The sequence below is a fragment of the Papio anubis genome, chromosome 16, assembly GCF_008728515.1.
Source record: "Papio anubis isolate 15944 chromosome 16, Panubis1.0, whole genome shotgun sequence".
Lineage (NCBI taxonomy): Eukaryota > Metazoa > Chordata > Mammalia > Primates > Cercopithecidae > Papio > Papio anubis.
In genome coordinates this window covers 84890135-84908379 of record NC_044991.1, presented here as the reverse complement: position 1 = coordinate 84908379, position 18245 = coordinate 84890135, and the positions used below count along the sequence as shown (strand labels likewise).

Genomic DNA, 18245 nt, shown 5'->3' with positions numbered 1-18245 from the left:
GCCGGGTCTACGTGGGCCGCCTAGCTCTGGCCCTTTAAGAGCCCGCCGCGTTTCCCGTCACCCCGCCCCCCGGCTCGGGGAGGGGGTGCGGGGGAACCTCGGCGGGGATTGGCGCAGCGCGCGCCCCCTCCCCGGCCCCCGCGCGGTGGGAACCGGCAGCCCCGTCTAGCGCTGACGTCAGACCGTCTGCCTGCCTCCGACCGCGGTCTCGGAGCGAAACCCGATCTCCTTGGACTTGAATGAGGAGGAGGCGGCGGCGGCGGCGGCGGAGGCGCTCGGCTGGGGAAAGCTAGCGGCAGAGGCTCAGCCCCGGCGGCAGCGCGCGCCCCGCTGCCAGCCCATTTTCCGGACGCCACCCGCGGGCACTGCCGACGCCCCCGGGGCTGCCGAGGGGCGGCCGAGGCGCGCAGGTCCCGGCTTATTCTGCGGCGCCCTGAACTCTGGCGGCGAGCCTGGCGAGCTGGCACCGCCGCGCGCCTCCCTCCTGCATGCTGGGCCCATTCCGGGCGCGCCGGCTGGCCCCCCCGGCTGCCTCCTGCGCCCCTTCTGCTTCGCGTGCGCCGCGCCGCCGCGCCGTCCATGCACCGCTTGATGGGGGTCAACAGCACCGCCGCCGCCGCCGCCGGGCAGCCCAATGTCTCCTGCACGTGCAACTGCAAACGCTCTTTGTTCCAGAGCATGGAGATCGCGGAGGACTTATCGCCCTCCCCGGAGATCACCCAGCTGGGTCAACTTATGTCGGGGCACAGTCCGGGCCGTGCGCGCCCCCTCGGACCGAACGCTCTGCGCCCCGGCAGCGTCCGCCGCGCCCCGGGCGCGCCCTCCCGGCTCGCGGCAGCTGGCGGCCGGCCCGGCTTTGTCCCGCGGCGCTGCGAGCCTGGCACGGCCCCCGCTGTCCGCGCCCCGCCCGCCCTGACTCGGACCCGGGGCCCAGCGGCGGCGCACTGCGCGGGAGGGCTGGTGCGGGCGGATCCGTGAAGTTTCCATTTTATTTCCCTAAGGGGCAGTCGCGATGGAGCAATTAGGCCGGCTCTTTATCAACTTTGGGCGGGGGTGGAGGGGCGTGTGAGACACTGTCTGGTCTGCGAGGTGTCTGGGGCTCCGGGCGTGTGTCTGGAGTGTTCGCGGCGCTGTGTCTCAGGCTCTGAGTGGATGTCCGTGCGTCTGTGGAGTGTGCGTGGCTGCGTGGCTCTGTCTGGGTCTTTGGCGTCTCTCGGGGTGTCTGGGGGTCTGAGTCGCGGTCTTGCCCAAAAGTGCGTGCCTCCGAGTCTTCCTGCCTCTCTCTGTGTGTCTTTCCCGTGTCCGGGCCGGGGTGCCTTTCTTGAGCGTGTGCGTCTTTCTGGGGGTCTGGTCTGGCTGGGCCGGATCTGCGGACCGTGTGTGTCCAGGTGTCTGAATCCAGGGCTCAGCGCTGGCGCGTCTGGCCCAGCGTGGATCTTGAATGTGTGTGTGTCATTGTGCCAGTGTCTGTGTCCCCGACGCACCTATAAATAGCCTCTGTCTGGACAGCTTGGTTCAGTCTGGCTGAAGCCGTGGTTACAAAGGAGTCAAAGTTTGGGGCTGTTTGTGTTTGGGACTGCCTGGCCCTAAAAGGGGTTAGTGGACCAACGGTGGGGAGTGGGGTTTTGAACCTTGTAGCTAACGCAGCCGCCTGTGCACCCAAAAGTTCAGATAAGTAAGTCCGTACCTCCTGCACACACAGCCCACCTAGGTGGACATTTGGCTGAGCAGGGAATTGAACCACCACCTCCCGGGTTCTGGCTTCTAGCTTCTAGCCTACACCTTGTCCCCCAGCCCATCTTTTCGGGGACCTTTTGCTTCCCAGAGCTTTCGTTTCCCCATTCCCACTCTGAAGAAGCACCCCAGGTGAAGGGGCACACAGCCCTTCCCTGCCAGGGCCAGGCTGCCCCTAGCTGGGGCCCATAGCTGGGAAGCAGCCGCCGTGGAATGAAGGCAGTGTCTGGGCAGCTCATAAGCAAGTGTCCGCAGGCGGCTGCCAGTTTGTGGCCCCTGAGCCTATACAGTGAGCTTTGAGTGGTAAAAATAACCAGGCTCGCCGGGCTTTGGCGGTGGGTCCTTCCATCCATCCACCTGGACACTCCATCCCAGCCTGGGAACGGATAGCTCTCCCCCTACCCCCTCCAGCCGGCCTGCGCCAGACCAGCGAGGTGCCAGGAGGACCTGCCCAGAGCCAGCGTTTGCGGAACCGACTTGCCTTCCCAGAGGCCTTTTGTGAACTCAGGAGGCTAATGAAATGCACGAGGATGTTATGAAAATCCGTTCGCACACGTTTGGAGAGTCTTGCCTTAGATGGATTGCTGCTTCAGGGCCCTCGTTGCCTCACTTTTTGCCCTTTGTTCTGTAAAGCTGCCTTGGGGACCTCCTGCTCGAGGGGCACACATCCTTGTGTCACCCTTATTCCAAGGGCTGGGCACAGTGCAGCATTTTGCTCTTGTCTCTCTTTATGGTTCAGGACTTTAAAAAAAAAAAAAAAAAACAAGCATAGTTCTTATTTCTGCCCTCTCTTAGGCTCTTCAGCCCTTCATGATGTTTTTGACCTGACATCAAGGCCTCTTGCTAAATGCCTTGCTGCCACCCTCTGCACTTTGCCCGGCTGCCCCTGGCAGCCTTTAAGTGAGTAGGACCCTTGGGGTTAATACCTGGAACCCTGGCTGGTTCCAGCTGGCCCCTGGGTGCCCCAGTTAGTCCTGTGTTCTGTGTATTCACAGCCCCCTACTTATTGAAAGAAAGCTGCAAGGCGCCAGGGAACCAACCAGTCTTTAAAATTCAGGTATACTGTAACTGTTTGTTTTCATCAGATTTCCCTGAAGGACTAGGGTGAGGAAGTAGTCAGGCCTGGTGTCTCCTGGAGTTTCTTTATACCAAAAGATAGGAAGGAAGCGAGGGGAGGAAAAAAGAAAGGAAAAAAGCTATTACTTGGTTTTTCTTTTAACTAGTAGTGGCTGCTGTTTTTCACCTAGTACATGCTGGGAGTTGTTTGCAACTAGAACTTGATGGATGGTTTGGAATTGGGCTTTGAGGCAGTGTCCACGTGGCTTCTATCCTGTAAGATACCTTGCTAGGTCCTTAAGCCATGATGGGCCTCACTCTCCTCATCTGAAGAATGAGACCGTGATGGATGAAATCTAAAATTCTATAGTCTTTTAAGATAGGGTCTCTGCCCTTCTGAGCCTGGCTGGAGGTCAGTGGGCTGGACCCGGCTTCCCACCCACTGCCGATTCCCCTGTGTGGTCTTCAGCTACCCCAAATTTCAGACCTGAGAGGAGCCTGCGCAAGCTCGGGGTTCACATCCCTGGCTTATAGATGAGGAAAGCCCACTTTGGAAAGTTTTGCCCAAGGTCCAAAACCCACACCAGCCCCAGGCCAGGGTGGTTTCTCTTGGACTGCACACCCGCGCGCCTCTTGAATTTGGAACTTGGGCCCCAGGGCAGGTCCTCCTTGAAATTGTCAGAGCCCCTTCGTGTCTGCTCTCAGGATGTTGAATGGAGTGGGCTTGACTGTAACAGGATACTCCTGGGGCCCCATTTTTTCTGAGAGTCAAGGGATGAGGTTGCTGTCTGGTGGCAATTCAGTGTTCCCAAAACATACCCGTGGGAAAACCCTTTCTTTTAAAAAGCCAGGGGTCCTGGGATTAAAAGCAGGCAGCACGAGTGACAGCCTAACAGATGACAGCCTGGAGCTTGACGCGGCTACTTTTGAGGAAAGGACTCCTGGCACCCACTTTTCCTGGCAACCTCATCTACCTCATTTCAGTTCAGCTGCGTCTCGGAGATGACCCCCTGGCCTTTTCCTCTGACTGTTATCTCAAACTTGGGGCCCAGATGGATGCTAAGTTGTCTCTCTCGGGAAAAGACTGAACCTGGGGCCATCCGGTGTCTGCTCAGGCGGGAGGCGTTTCCTGAGGGTCCTGGGAGGTGCCCCTGCCCTGGGCCCATCTCTGGTGGTATCTACGGTGACAGCTGTCTTTTTAACACCACCCACTGGCCAGAGTCACCGAGCCTCTGATTCCTCTTCTCCAGCCTGTTCCAAACAAATATGAGAAAATATCAGAAACTCACAGGACACCCAGGTTTCCCTGGGTTTGCCTGGCACATGCTGTTTTGACACTTGCTTGAATCAAGTGAGGGTATAGAGACAGTGCCTTGGCACTGTGACATTCTGAGCCCAGTAATTCTTTGTTGGGAGGCAGGAAAGGCCGTCCTGTGCTCTGTAAGGTGTTAGCAGCACCCCTGGCCTCTGCCCACTAGATACCAGCACCCCTCTCCCAGGTTCGACAGCCAGAAATGTCTCCAGACATGGTCAAATGCCCCTTACTGAGACCACTGTTTAATCAATTAGTGGTTTCTCCTAAGGGGCTTGAGGGCCAGAGGGCAGCATCTGCGTTGCCAGGAGACCCTCAGTTCCCATCAGACGTCCGTCCCTGTGAAGGCCTGTGGCCACTCCGCAGCCACTCATCCACTCAGCTTTACTGAGTGCCTGTTGTGTGCCATGAAGCAAAGACAGGGGCTTGCTCTTGAGATGAGGTTTTCCCGTTTTCATCTTGGATTTGCGTTTCTAAGGAGAGACCCCGGCGTTAGTGAAAGCTGATGTTTTGGATCGGGGTTAAAATACAGACGTCTAACACCAGCTGTTCTCCCCTGTGGGCCCGCTAAACCCTGGGACTTTTCACCCGCAGGTTTTCTGACTGTCTGGGTTTTAGGTTGTGGTGTACTAAGGGAGTTATTAAGGGAGTTGAGTTCTGTGACCCGAGTCTTAGGTCAGACAGTTGGCCGCAGCTTCCCAGGAGGTCTGGGTTAAGCCAGCTACACTGCCCAGTGTGACCCAGGGTCGAGGTGAGTTTAGCGTTTGTCAAGGCACAGAATAACTAATTGTTCCTGTACAAACACACACACGCCTGTGAGTGGGTGCTTGCATGCGCACACGTGCAGACACACACACGTGCACACACACATTCATACACAGGCACGCACAGCTTCTACTCCTGTCGGTCTTTCCTGCCCTCTTCTCTTTGGGTTGGGAATGGTTAAAACTTCTGGCCACGTAAGAAGGGGGAAGAGTGCACGTTCTCCCCTGTAAGTGGTGCAAACGTATGCACTCTGTCCAAAAAAGAAGGAAAGTGGAGCCGTGTGTGCTGCTGCCCAGGAGAAGTGAGGCTGTCGGGAGGTCCGTGGAGGCTGGAAGCGTCTACAGCAGAGCTGCCTCCCTCAGGAGCCCCAAGGCAGCCTCCATGCTGCAAGATGCACTCGCCACCAGATTGCCCCAGAGCCACGGGGTCAGATGTTCCCACATGCCTACCCCTACCATCTCCACTCCCAACTTGGCCCAGGGCCAGGGAGTTTAAACGTTTATAGTCCGGTCAATAGTTTAAAAGCCAGAAAATGTTTGGAGGAGGGTGCTGGTGGCAGGGTCCAAACCTGAGGATTGGTGTGGCCTTCTCGCTTCAGGTGTTAGCATCCAGAGACCAAGTTTGCAGGCACCCCGGTGTCTGGGATCCTGCCCAAAGAGAAGGAACTCTTACACGGTGAATTTCGGAGGCTGTGCTGCTGCCAGCCTCGGGTTCTGTATGGTGCACATGCTGAGAGAAGGAGATTGAAGCCGAGGGCCCATTTTTTGCTTTTTACAAAGTGTTGCGTAACGCACGCATGGTTGGGGCACGTGCGGGAGCTGTGCGGGAGGAGGACCTGCTCTTCATGCACCCTCTGGAGTGACGAGGATGGTACCATGCCATGCCAGGGGCTTCCTGAGGCTGGGGGAGCATGGCTCAGGGAAGCAAACTCAGTTGTCTTTGGGGTGGTCTCCAGGGAACCGGGGGCAAGAGTCCAGTTTAAAGGCACTGTGGCCGCTGCTCAGCCCACCATTGCCACGTGGGCCCTGAGTGGCCAGATCTTTCCATTCCAGGGCAGCTGAATGGTTAGATTTTGACATAAAACTCCTGGGTTTTAAGTGTGGCAGTTCCTTTTGTCTCCCCTGTCACCAAGAAGCCCCACAGAACCTGCTGGCAGACCCCATCTGTCCCATCAAGTGACCTGCCCTGCTGTGGGTGGGTTAGGAGTGTGACCGAGGGCCAGAGGGATGGAGATGTCAAAACTTGCTGGTCCCATCCCCTTTGTGCTCCCCTTCACTGTCACCTGATAGGTCTGTAAAGTGGGGTGATAATAGCCCCTGTGCTGAGGGTGCCGAGAGATTCTGGCTGTGTGTGGCCTGGTGTCTGGCGCAGCTGTGTGTTCGTGGAGGTGGGCGGTGGTGGGGTGGATTGGACTCGATGGTCCTTTCTGCCTGGTTCCCTAGCGGTCACTCTCTAACAGAGTGCCTAGTGAGGAGAAGGCCTTCACCAGAAAAAGATTGCCCACCCTCGGACTGGCTGGGAAGGTTGGAATCAACAGGCCCATCTGGGGCCCATGGCCTTGAACGTGGAGGTAATTGACTATCTGTGTAATACTCCTTGTCCTTGCCAGGTCCACCACAAACCTGGCTGGCAACGACCCCAGCTTGCCTGTTGCCGGCCCAGGAAGCCCCAGACAGTCTCTTCGGGCCTGCCAGCAGGGTTCCCTTAATCCACTGCCAGGCTTGGTGGACAGAGGCTGGAAGAGGGGGTACAAGGCAAGGCACAAAACAGTAGCTTCTGATGGTTTGGGGCTCCCCTTTTTGAGAATCAATTGAAATTTTTAACAGGTGAGCGTATGAGAGGCAAACCATTGAAAGAAAGGCCCTAATCTCCCCTACCCCCCATCGACAGGTGCAGCGGCGGGAGGGCCGGGGAGGGGCCGGTCTTCAGTTTCACTTCTACTCCAAGCTCTCCTTCCTGCCTGCTCCCCGGGGTGGGTTGCACCCCTTTGCGAAGCTGTGATAGTGCCGAGTACTGACAGTCAACCTCATTTTCCCGTTGGATGACACTACAAAGCCAAACCTTGACACCTCAGGGGTCTCGTCAGGGTCTTGTCAGGCACTGGCAGAACTGTTGGTCACCAAACTGGGAAGAATCCCAGAATGACTTACCAGCCAGGGCAGGGGCTTCAGCACCCTGGGGTGGACCTGGAAGAGCTTGGGGCATCCCCAAGCTATCCGAGAGCCACAGAATGGCTTCTCTTTTCTGTTCCCCGGGTGACTGATGGATTTTTGTGCTTCTGCTTTTTTTCCTAGCTGAATGTGAAGAGATTATTATGTGCCAGGTATTAGTGACGCATTTTTCTCAGTGTTCAAAACAACCCTGAGAGAGCTACTGCACCAATTTGTGAATACAAAAATGGGATCAGAGAGGGTAAGATACTTGCTCGAGGTCACACAGCCAGGAACTGATGCTCCATTGGGATTCAAACCCAAGCTCCCTGACCTTGCAGCCCACATTCCCAGGCTTTCTTTTCCACCACACCGACCTCCTGAGCTCCAGGGCTTTCTTTGCAAGATTGGCCATTGCAGTGGTATTTTAGGCTCCCAACAGTGCAAGCCCATATTGGACCATTTGTTAGGGAAGAACACATAAGAATTGGCCACCTCTCAGAGCAATTGGGTCCATTCTACTCTGGCAGGACACTGGCTGACATTCATTGAAAATGCCTCCCCAAAACACACGTGCCTTGCCAGGCTGTGTGAGGAGCCGGTGTCTCTGTCTCCAGCTCCTCTGTGCATCTCTGACATACCAGCACCAACAGATGTCGTGGCAGAGGTTTAGGGAGTAGCTGGGGAACGTTCCCAGGAAATCAAATGTAGGCTTGATAGGGGACATCACTAGACACAGCCTCCACAGGGGCTCGGCGTTCAGCACCATTTGCCACGCACATCTGACCTCCTGTGCTGTTCCCAGGGCCGCAGAATGTCAGGGAACAACACAGACGAATTCCTGCCCTCTGCAAGCTGCCGCTCTTGTAGGGAGACAGGTGAAAGAACACGAGTCATTTCAGAAGGGAAGCTGAGAGGCCACACTCAGAGGCACCTTCAGGGCCTCGCCTAGGGAGACCCCCAGCCTGGTGTCCTGTTTGGGGCCCACGAGCACCCTGGTCTTCCTCCTGTCACACCTGTCATGGCAGTAATTCCAATTTTTGTGTCATTAGCTGTGCCATGTCTGCTTTCCCCCCAGGCACCAAGCACAGAGTGGTTGTTGGTTGTGTCCTGAACCTGGTAGGAGTCTAATATGCATTGGATGAAGGGAGGAAGTGGGCAGGCGAACTTGCAAGAGATTCCAGATTCTTGTGTTCAAGATACAGGCTTTGAAGACCTTCGTTTCGGGGGTGAGCATGGTATCCTCCTGAGCCTCCAGTTGACCCTCTGTGAAGTGGAAGAATGACATCAGTTTTATGGGGGTGTCAAGACTGTTACCTGAAAAGCACCTCTGACACAAAATGTGATTTTTAATGCTCCAAAGTTTCCACTATTTGGGGCAGGAAGCTGTGCCTGAGTTTCTAGAGCTAAGGGACAGGTACAGAAGTCAATGCGGACCCACCTCCCCTGCACCTGCTTCAGTTGTCCTGTGTGGCCAAGGTTTCACAAGTGATGGCTTTAGTTCTACAAAGGCCATCAAATGGCAAAAATGCATTGCCAGGGCTTGCCGCATGCCCCCAGAAGGAGAATTCCTAGCTTGGTTCTTCTTGGCACACACTTGCTGCAGACTGGGAGTGTCCTGGGGTTAATATCCTCCTCATGGAGGAAGGTGGAGTTTGCTCAGAGGTGATGTTGAGATGCCACATGTTGAACCAAGCTAAGCAGCTATTATGACTCAACTTCGGTGGTATCAGGTGGTGATCAGCTATTCCTAATGCTCCAGCACATTCTAGTATGTATTTGTTGTTAATGGGGATGGGGGTAGGAAGAAAGGTGGCTCGGAATCAGTCCCTGCCATAAACTAATAAGGAGTCAGAAAGATTAGAAGTATAGTCTGGTTTTCTTCTTCTTTTTTATTTTTTTATGTCTTTTATTTATGTATTTTTATTTTTATTTACTTATTTTTTTTTGAAATGGAGTTTCGCTCTGTCGCCCAGGCTGGAGTGCAGTGGTGCGATCTCAGCTTACTGCAACCTCTACCTCCCGGGTTCAAGTGATTCTCCTGCCTCAGCCTCCCAAGTAGCTGGGACTACAGGCGTGAGTCATCACACTTGGCTAATTTGTTGTATTTTTAGTAGAGACAGGGTTTTGCCATGGTGGCCAGGCTGGTCTCAAACTCCTGACCTCGGGTGATCTGCCCACCTCGGCCTCCCAAGGTGCTGAGATGACAGGTGTGAGCCACCATGCCAGGCCCCTTTTTTGATGTCTTTTAACTAAAATCTTTTGTGATTGTTTCAGTGGGTTTGGGAAATGGCTCTATGGCAGGAAAGAGAGTTTTAATTATTGGTAGCAAGTTGAAAATCCCCACTGGCTCGGGGATCTGGATGGTGGATGAAGGTTGATTGTGACCTCCACAAACCAACTCTTCACCATCAGCAAAAAACACCTCCCAATCCTCCTTGGCAGTGGTGCTAGGCTCCCCCCAGGCTGGACGGCCACAGCCAGAACCAGCTAGCGGTCATGCAGTTTCGAGATGCCACTTTGCCTTTTAAGTCCTAAGCAACCGTCCTATATCCTTTGCCCCCCAATATAGGCTTTTGGAGTTTCAGGGGAGGTGGCTGTACCGAGTGCTTATTTGTATTGATAAAAGTTGCACGATCTTGACACCAAATAGATCAATAAATATTTTGACAGTTGGTGGAAGCAGAATTATTGTGTGCCTCAGTTTCCCTGTTCCCCAGAACATGTTCTGTAAAGCGTGGGCCTGTGGTGGGGTCTGTCAGTGGCAGCTGTCAGCCTCTATTGTCATTGGCAGGTTGTCATGGATTCCCAGTATGCAGGTCGCATCAGCATCAGGAGTGGAAGAGTCTCTGTTGGTCCTTAAGGTCTCCAGGAGGGGCCAGTTCCATCGCTGGCTTTGGGAGCATGAAAGTGACAAATCCAGCCCTGAATTTGTCTGAGCGTCAGTGGTTAAGAATATAAAAAGGTGTGTTTTTATATTTAGAGCCACGTATCTTCAAGTATATACAGTATACATTTGCATTTTATGTATGATATATGTAAAACATGGACTGTCAAAACATGTGAGTTCCAACCGCCAAGGCTGGGAGGCTTCTCTGAGGTCCCTTGTTGGAGTCCACCATGGGCATCCCACCTCCCACAGGTGTGTCACAGGGCGAGCTCAGGTGAGCCTGACCTTCTCCCCGCTTTGCCCTGGGTTCCCCCAGGCAGGTGAAATCAGATTTTCCAGGCTGTGTCCTCAGCAGCAAGAGAAGTGGGAAGTTGAATCAGTTTTCAGAAATGTTGAGCAAATGCAAACTGCTCTTTCCCCCAGGAGGTTTTCAGCACCAGTGGTCGCAGGTGCCTGGTTGCCCCTCTGCTCATCTAGACCAGATCCCGAGAGACTACCCTGCACCCCACACGCCTTGCTCAGCCTGTGGGGCAGTCCTGGCACCTGGTAGTTGCGCAGGGAGAGAGACTGTGGCAGGGTCCAGGGTCTTTTTAACACAGCTGAGCCTCTTTCTAGATGTGGAGTCTTTGGTCAGCTCCTTACGCTCCCTGATCTTGGCTGCCTCATTTATAAACCAGGATTTATAATTGCTGCACAGAGGTGATTAAATAAATTGTCTTTTAAGCACCTATCACAGGGCTGATTCTTAGTAGATACTCAATAAATGGCCACGAGGGTGTTGGTGCTGATGGTAAGTAGGGATTGGTGGTAAGCGGGCCGGCTGCCCGAGAGTGTGAGTTGAGTGGAGCTCAGGTTGGCTCCCTCTTGCATCAAGCTGCCCACTAGACTTGCACATCCCTGATATGGGTGACACCCACAGACTGCACAAGCTGTCCCGTAAGGTTCAGATGCCCAGACAACAAAATTCGGTTTGAGCCCGTGGGGTGATTCATCCCAGAGGCCACACTTCCTTTAGGGAGGCTCAGAATTTGCATGGGGCCACAGCAAACGCCTTTCTTCATTCCCCTGAGTTATGCAGCAGGTAACGGAACTTCGATCTGAAACACTTCGTGGATGTCAGTTGAGAGATGGCGTGAGAGTTGGATTATGGTCAGTGATGTGCTTCAGACTCCCAGAGAAGGGAGAATCTCAATGTCCTCTTACGGCTGCTACATTTAAGGAATAAAAAATAAAAGTTAATACAGAGACTTTTGCCAAGTCTCTGTGTGTGTATATCTATATGTACGTGCTCACGTCTTAGGATTTCTGCAAGGTCCGGAACAGCTTTTTCCAGAAGAAGGTGGAAAGTGAAGCCAGGGAACTTCGCGCAGGTCTGGGAACCCTGCAGGAACTTGGTGCCTGCCCCGCCTGTTCCGCAGATTCCCCTCACCGGGCTGAGCTGATGTCTGTAGCTGGCCAGAGCTCTAATTGCCTTCCTAAAAACAATTTAGTCGGTAATAATTCTATAAACCTCTGAATCAACTTTGCGCAAACACCCTGAGTAATTTCTTTGTTCTTTTCTTTCTACTTTGTAATTGGTGTCTGTAAAAGCCAAAGGTTTGGTCTTGCGGAAGGCGTGATTCATTTATTGGTGTCTGTGCCTCCTCGTTATTGAGTCATTTCAGATGCCATCTCAGTGAGCCAGGGCTGATTCATATGGGGCTGAGCTTAGAAGCCAATAGGGTCACGGCCATAGGAGGAAACTGGTTTTCTAATCTATTTATGATAGGGGAGAAAGAGGCGGGTGTATTGAAATGATGGAGAGGGTGTCATTACATGGGTGAATATAACTGATGAAATAACACCAACCAGCTTTTAAACACCACTCCATTTGCTGCTGTTGATTGTTAGGATAGATCGCAGCTCAATGCACTCCTATCTCGGGTGTATCTCTCCCTGTGTTTATGGATCTTGATCTCTGAGCAGGCTGACACGGGAGGGATACCCCCGCCAAACCTGGAGGGACGTTTCAAGTCATAAGCCGCAGATGCAAAGAATGTTGCCTCTTTAAAAAATGTATCAGCTGGACCTACCATGAAACACATGTTTAAATGTTTAGGCTCACGTGTAAGGGAGCCTCTGCCCCATTTCCCACTCATTTCTCCAACAATGACAATTATTAGATGTTTGCGGTTGTTAGTTCTTTGCATTATTCTCCAAACTGTGAACTTACACATGGTGCCACTTATTTTGCCTGATTTTATTAGTTGTTTTGGCCCTGAATTGTCACTGTCCTCCCATCTAGAGGGTAATCAGAGTTGCTTGCCACATGGCCCAGAGGTGTAATTATGAGTCCAAATTCCAACTGTCCATATAAATCTAGGCTCTGCCTGCAAGGGGAATATTTCTTCCTGCCATGCTTTCCTCTGGTTTGTTCCCCATCTGCATAGCTGCACTGCATCCTCCACTCTGCATCGGGGAACAAGGGCCTGTCTCAGGTAGTTTTGAATCTCCAGCTTCTAGCTCAGGACCAAGTGCAAAGCATTCCATTGGTGTCTGTCTAGCTGCTGGCTGGATGGCTATGAGAAAGTTCACTGGAGGAGAAATTTGCCAGTAACCCTGTAGAATCCAGCCAGTATTTATTGAGCTGTCTGGTGACTTTCAAAGTATAGATGAGGGATGTTGAGTGCACGGCATTCGATCGGCATCCCCCATTTGCTGCCCATAGCAGACATTGCTAATCAATTGCACCCTCCATCCTTGCTGGGCTCAGATCCTCACTGAGGTGGTACTCCCGGTGCCTGCTCCCAGTCGGGGTTCAGAGAGGGCTCAAGTGATGACACCTGTTGGCCATCGGGATGTGGATGATCCTTATGGAGAAAACTGGAAGTTGTGCGGACAAACAGCTGACTAAAAGACTAGTGGGGGCTGCAGAAATCCTGGTGCATGCAGCCACCAGAACCAACTCCCATCTGCTCCTCCTTGTCACCCTGTGTGAGTCCCAAGGCAGTTCCTTCCATGAGTTCTACGGACATTCCCCACCTGTGGATGGCCTAGCCCCACACTTCAGCTGCCATGTAGTGGAGACCTTCCAGCACTTTAGTGAAGCAGCATCCAAGTGTGACTCCAAGAGCAAGGCTCCCCAAAGAGCATGACTGCCCGGAGTAAGCGTTATCCTTGGTTCCTTGACAGTATGTTATTTTTCTTTTTTTAAAATCAAGGGTGAAAACGGAAATATGCACGGAGACCTCCATTTTCTCTTGCCAGCCTTTCTACACAAAAGTCCTGAGCTCTGCTCTTCGAGGCATTCCCTTTCACTCTAGTGAGAATGAGCTCTGGATCCTTTTCCCAGAATAGACTCAGGGGGGAATTGAGGGTGGGGTTCAGGAACAAAAACAAGAAAGGGGAGAATCTGGGAAGCAGTTAGTATTTAGGGAATGAACCTGACACCCAACAACTTTATCTCCTTGATTGTGTTTCTGGGTTCTTGCCTGTGACATCGTGGCGTTTTGAACCCTAGTGATTCCTACTGACAGTGGCTCAGGTGCTCACTGAGCACTTTGCACACTCTGTCTCATTCATCCTCATGGCAACCCCGTCGCGTGGAGGAGGAGGAGCTGAGTCATTTGCCAGGGATCGCCCAGCACACCACAGAGCAGGGTTTGAACTTGGGCTGCAGTGTCTTGGCACAGAATGGGAGGGAGAGTCACAGAGAAGCAGGACCACTGGCCAGCCCATGGTCAAAGGGGAAAGTTCTGGACACAAGGTTTTCCTGGCATTCCTGGAGCCCCAGGGGCGCCCGGGCTCATACCTCTTTCTTCCTGAAGCCTGTGCCTCACTCGGCTAGGCAGGGATGAGCCCACCTTCCCCTGAGCCTCAGAACCGCGTGTCTCTTGGTTTAAGGGATGGGCTGATTGGGGGCCTCTGCTGCTTCCTCCTCTCCTCCCATCCTCCACACACTTCCCTCCTTAGAAGGGTACCTACAGCGATCCCTTGGGCTCAGAGTGGGAGGGAGCAGAAATTGTCGGTAACAGGTTGCAGCTGAAGGGAGAAAGTGGTCCCTGTGACCAGTGGGGTGCCTGGGCAGGATCTGAGCTCCCCAGGAGGGGTGAGGAGAGAGTCCAGAGAACATCTGGACTGGAGGGACCCTCTCTAGCCTTCTTCAAAATGTGGTAGTTCTCAGTCCTGGCCGCATATTAACACCACCTGAGGGGCTGTGGCGGCACCCCAGACCCACTACCTCTGGGATGGGGCCTGGCCAGCTGGGTTTCCTAAAACCCCCCAGGTAATCGCAGGGTGTGGCAGAGTCAAGCCTGCTGAGCTGCCCCCAGCCCCAAGCTTGCAGATGGGTAAGTTGAGGTCTGGTGATGGGGAGGAGGAAACTCAGGCCACTTTTCAGCCACAAAATCCTTCTGGTGCTAATCAGAGGAGTACTGCTAGGCCAGGCACGGTGGCTCACGCCTGTAATTCCAATACTTTGGGATACAGGTTTTCACCATGTTGGCCAGGTTGGTCTTGAACTTCTGACCTCAAGTGATCTTCCCGTTTCAGCCTCCCAAAGATTACAGGCCACAGCGCCCGGCCAGGCCTGCAGTTTTAAGCAGGGCAGACGGATTGTGAAAGGGCCAAGCTGGGCTGGAGGTCTGATTCTCTAGCGGTGAAATGCCAGGTGCCTCTGTGGGGAAAACATTTTGTAACCTGAATCTGGGCCCATAACGGGTACCAGAGACCTGGGCGTCTGTCCTAGCCCCGGCCAGGGGGCCCAGGGTGGTGGCAGAGCCTTGGAGACTGGACAGACTCCAGCAGCTCTGGGGCTGGGTCAGCCCATCAGCCACTGATGCCAGCCCCGCTGGGCTCCAGCCCAGAGCCACCGCCTGCCGGCCTCACCTGGCCTGCATTCCTTTGTAGGGAACGAGGATGTGGGTGACCCCAGACGGGTATGAATCATGTCTTGGGGAGGTGGTTACTCAGAGGCGGCGAACACCGAGGCTGCCTTCCTCCCAAACAGCGTGGACCTCAGCGTGGAGCTTCGTGTCCTGGGCTTGGGGCATGGCTGCTGAGGGGGGTGTTGGAAGAGCCTCGTTGGAGTGAGATGGGCTGACAGGCAGTGGTTCCTCTGCTCTCCACTCTAGCATGCTCTGAAGAAGAAAAAGAAAAGAGCAGTGTGGCTGCGGCACTGGGATGCCAGGTCAGTCACGGCAGCCTCACTTACCAGCTTTGTGGCTCTCAGGCCTGTTTTTCATCTAGAGACAGAAGTGCTGGGAAGCAGTCCTGACTTCCTCCTGTTGTGAGGGCAACATGGACCCCCGTACCCTTTTTTCCCGAGTGCCTACCATGTGCCAGGCACAGCACCATATGCAACCCTGCGAGAGTTACTAGACCTGTCTTACATGGCGCTACATGCAACCCTCCAAGAGCTACTAGACCTGTTTTACAGATAAGGAGACTGAGGCTCAGAGGGCAGAAGTCAGTTGCCCAAGGGTGCATGACTCGTAATTGGCTCGGCTGGATGTGGAACCCGTTGCACCCACCTGTGTCGTAGCCACCCTCCCATGTCAGTTCTAAGAAATCTACAAACACAAAGCAAACGGTAGCCCATGAGAAAATTGGAGATGGCACGTAGATGAGCATTTAAAATGTAATAGTTCCATACTCACGTGAATGTATGTTAGGAAAAATATAACAAGTACATTGTCGATTTCATGAGTATTATTGCTTAACATCGGGTTAAGTAATAAGTAAATCAATTGAATATTTTCTTTCAGTTGAAAAGAAAAATATTGAAGAATTTTAATTCCTTTAATGGAGTACTTGGGTATGGCAAAAATCAGGAAGGCTGAGAGTGTCATCTGGGAGCTGTGTCCCAAGCCCCTCGTGGGTCTTTAATCAGCAGTTACAGATCCGCTGCTCCTCCTGCAGGATGGAAGCACTTTGTTCTTTGGCCTTTGGAGGTCACCCAGCTATGTGAAGGTCAGGGGCAACTCGATTCTAATGAGATCAAGGTCACAGGGTCATGTTGCCCTCAGGAAAGTGGTAGATGGAGTTCTGTGGCCCTGCTGCAGGGCTGGGAGGTGGAGAGGTGTGGACGGAGAAGGACCTCCTGTCCTCACCTGCAGAGAAAGCTCAGAGATGCTCCCAGCTGGTGATGGGACTCCAGCCTGAATCTCAGCCTGCTGGTGATGATGGACAGGCCAGCACTTCCCTGGGTACTTCCTTGGTGCCCCGTCACCACCCAACACCTCACAAGGCTTGCAGAAGAGCCTGCTGAGACTCAAAGAGTGTCTGTATCCTGCCCCAGGTCACAGCTGTGTGGCATCCTGATCTCTGTGTATTTTTAACCAAGATCTCAGCGTTCTCTTTTTGTAATGGAAAAAAAACAAAAAACAAAAAACTCCATAATTTAATTGTTTTACAATGTCTGAAATGGGTGGATATTCTGCAGAATAGGTCTGTGACTTATTATCTAGCCTCCTCCTCCTGTACCTTTTTAGCTCTGGGGAGAGGGAAAGACAATTGGAAGCAAGTGAAGAAAAGGGCTCAGGTGTGTCCCAGCCCCAGGCCTTGCAATTACACCTGCCGTGTGCTGGCCCCCACCTTCACCCAGTTACTGCTAGGAAAAGTCCCGGGGCGGGGAGGTGTTGGGGAGGTTCTGCTGCCTGTCTGGCTTGCGGTTTGGCAGACCTTCCTGGACGCAGGTCTCGGATCCTGGGCTTGGGTCTCATCCTACAAGAACTAGGGGGAAAGGTCGACGAGGCAGCTCCCGAGCCCACTGGCTCTGACTTGTGTGGGGCAGGGAGGGCACCTGGCACTCTGTGCCTAGTCTCTCTGCTCATCCTGTGGGCCTGCCTCCTACCTGACTACCTGTCTAGGAATTTTTATTGCAGCCCACAGAGGCACTGCAGGTCGGCTGGAATGTGAGATCCTGGCCCTGGGAGGCGTGGGGTAGGCGGGCTTCAGACACAGCTCCTGGCTGCTGGGCAGGGACGCGGAGCGAGGTGGCCACCCCCTGGCCTCCTCACAGCATGAGCGTGGACATCGTGGTTTTGCCGCCTCGGGACTTGTCTGGGTTTTGCCATGTTTCCTTATGCCCTGATTCTGCCAGGTTAATTCTGATGAGGTTTTGGTTTGACCACTTCCTGGGACACCTTGACCCAGAACAGGGATTGAGATAAACAGTTGATTATGATGAGTTGTGAAAGCCAGAAAATAGTCCTAATACCAGCAGCACTTAGGCAGCCCCCCTATGCCCTGAGACATTGCTGAGTGCTGTCCTATAGTACAGAATCCTCCCACTTAGCCTGGCCAGGATCTCTGCCTTTTCTCTCCACAATGAAGAGTATCGAGGCAAGAGGAGGTGGACGGAGATTGCTCAGGCTCCAGGTGACCATGGCTTCCACAGGCCGCCCTGCCAGTGGCACCCACTGGCATGGGGTGGGACAGCCACTTGGCCTCCTCTGCATCTGACAGCCTCAGCCCTCAAGGAATTAAATCCTCCTGGGGCCAAAAGTGGCCATGCTTGTGACCCCCCAGCCACAGGCCAGGTACAGACCTGGGCCCTTGGAAGGAGCAGTGGCCTGGCAGGGAGGGGCTTCGGGGGACCGGGCTCAGGAGTACTGGGTACCCTGGTCATGAGGTGGGAGCTTCAGTCCCCTGTCCCAGCCGCCCTGTGAGTTCCTGCCACCAGCCCTGACAGCCTATTGCTTACCTGCCCCCATGACTCTTCCCACACCTGGTGGGCTGTGCCTTGGTGCCTGCAGCTGCCGAAGTCCAGGTGAGGCCACACCCCCTCCATAGGGAGTGAGTGGTCACCACATAAGAGTGTCCTCCGGGTTGCATCTCCTCTATGAGCCTCTGTTTCTTCATCTGTGAAATGGGGATTGTAATAAGCACCCAGTACACAGGGGCATCGTAAGAATTAAATGAGACAGTTTTGGCAAGGGCTCAGCTCAGTCCCGGGTGCTTTGTAAATGCTCGAGAAACGCAGCCTGTTCTGTTAGTAAGACGTAGCCAGTACTCGGGGAGCGGTGGCTCTGTAAGCCCCGGGACCTACCCATGAAAAGGGAGAACAGGGTGGTGGGATGTGAAAAGTTGGGAGGCTCCTCGGGGAAGATGTGAGAATGAGGCTTGCAGCGTGAGTAGGAGTTCTACCCAGGGGGAGGTTTCAGGAACCAGCCCCTCCCAGGCACACCCAGGGTTCTTTTCCCCCACTCTGCAGATGGAGGCGGTTGTTCAAGACCACACAGCGGGGGTGGCTCTGAAACAAGGGCTGCAGGCACCAGTGAGGTGGGTCTGAGCTCCCGTGAACATGAAATGGACACAGTCTGGACTGGGAGATGGTGCACCCGGCCCTAGCTCGCAG

At 53.9% G+C, this 18245-nt stretch overlaps 1 protein-coding gene across 2 annotated transcripts in view; it reads left to right on the top strand.

Moving 5' to 3' along the window:
• The window catches only part of PMEPA1 (prostate transmembrane protein, androgen induced 1), a 62275-nt gene that overhangs the window by 535 nt on the left and 43495 nt on the right, over positions 1–18245 (top strand). Inside the window, exon 1 of one of the 2 annotated variants that reach the window (XM_031656861.1) lies at positions 562–687. The exons of the other annotated variant lie outside the window; for it this stretch is intronic. Within the exon in view, the coding sequence (XP_031512721.1) occupies positions 580–687 (108 nt within the window). The 5' untranslated portion in view covers positions 562–579. Of the gene's footprint in view, positions 1–561; positions 688–18245 lie in introns of those variants that run through there. 2 annotated transcript variants of the gene reach the window in all.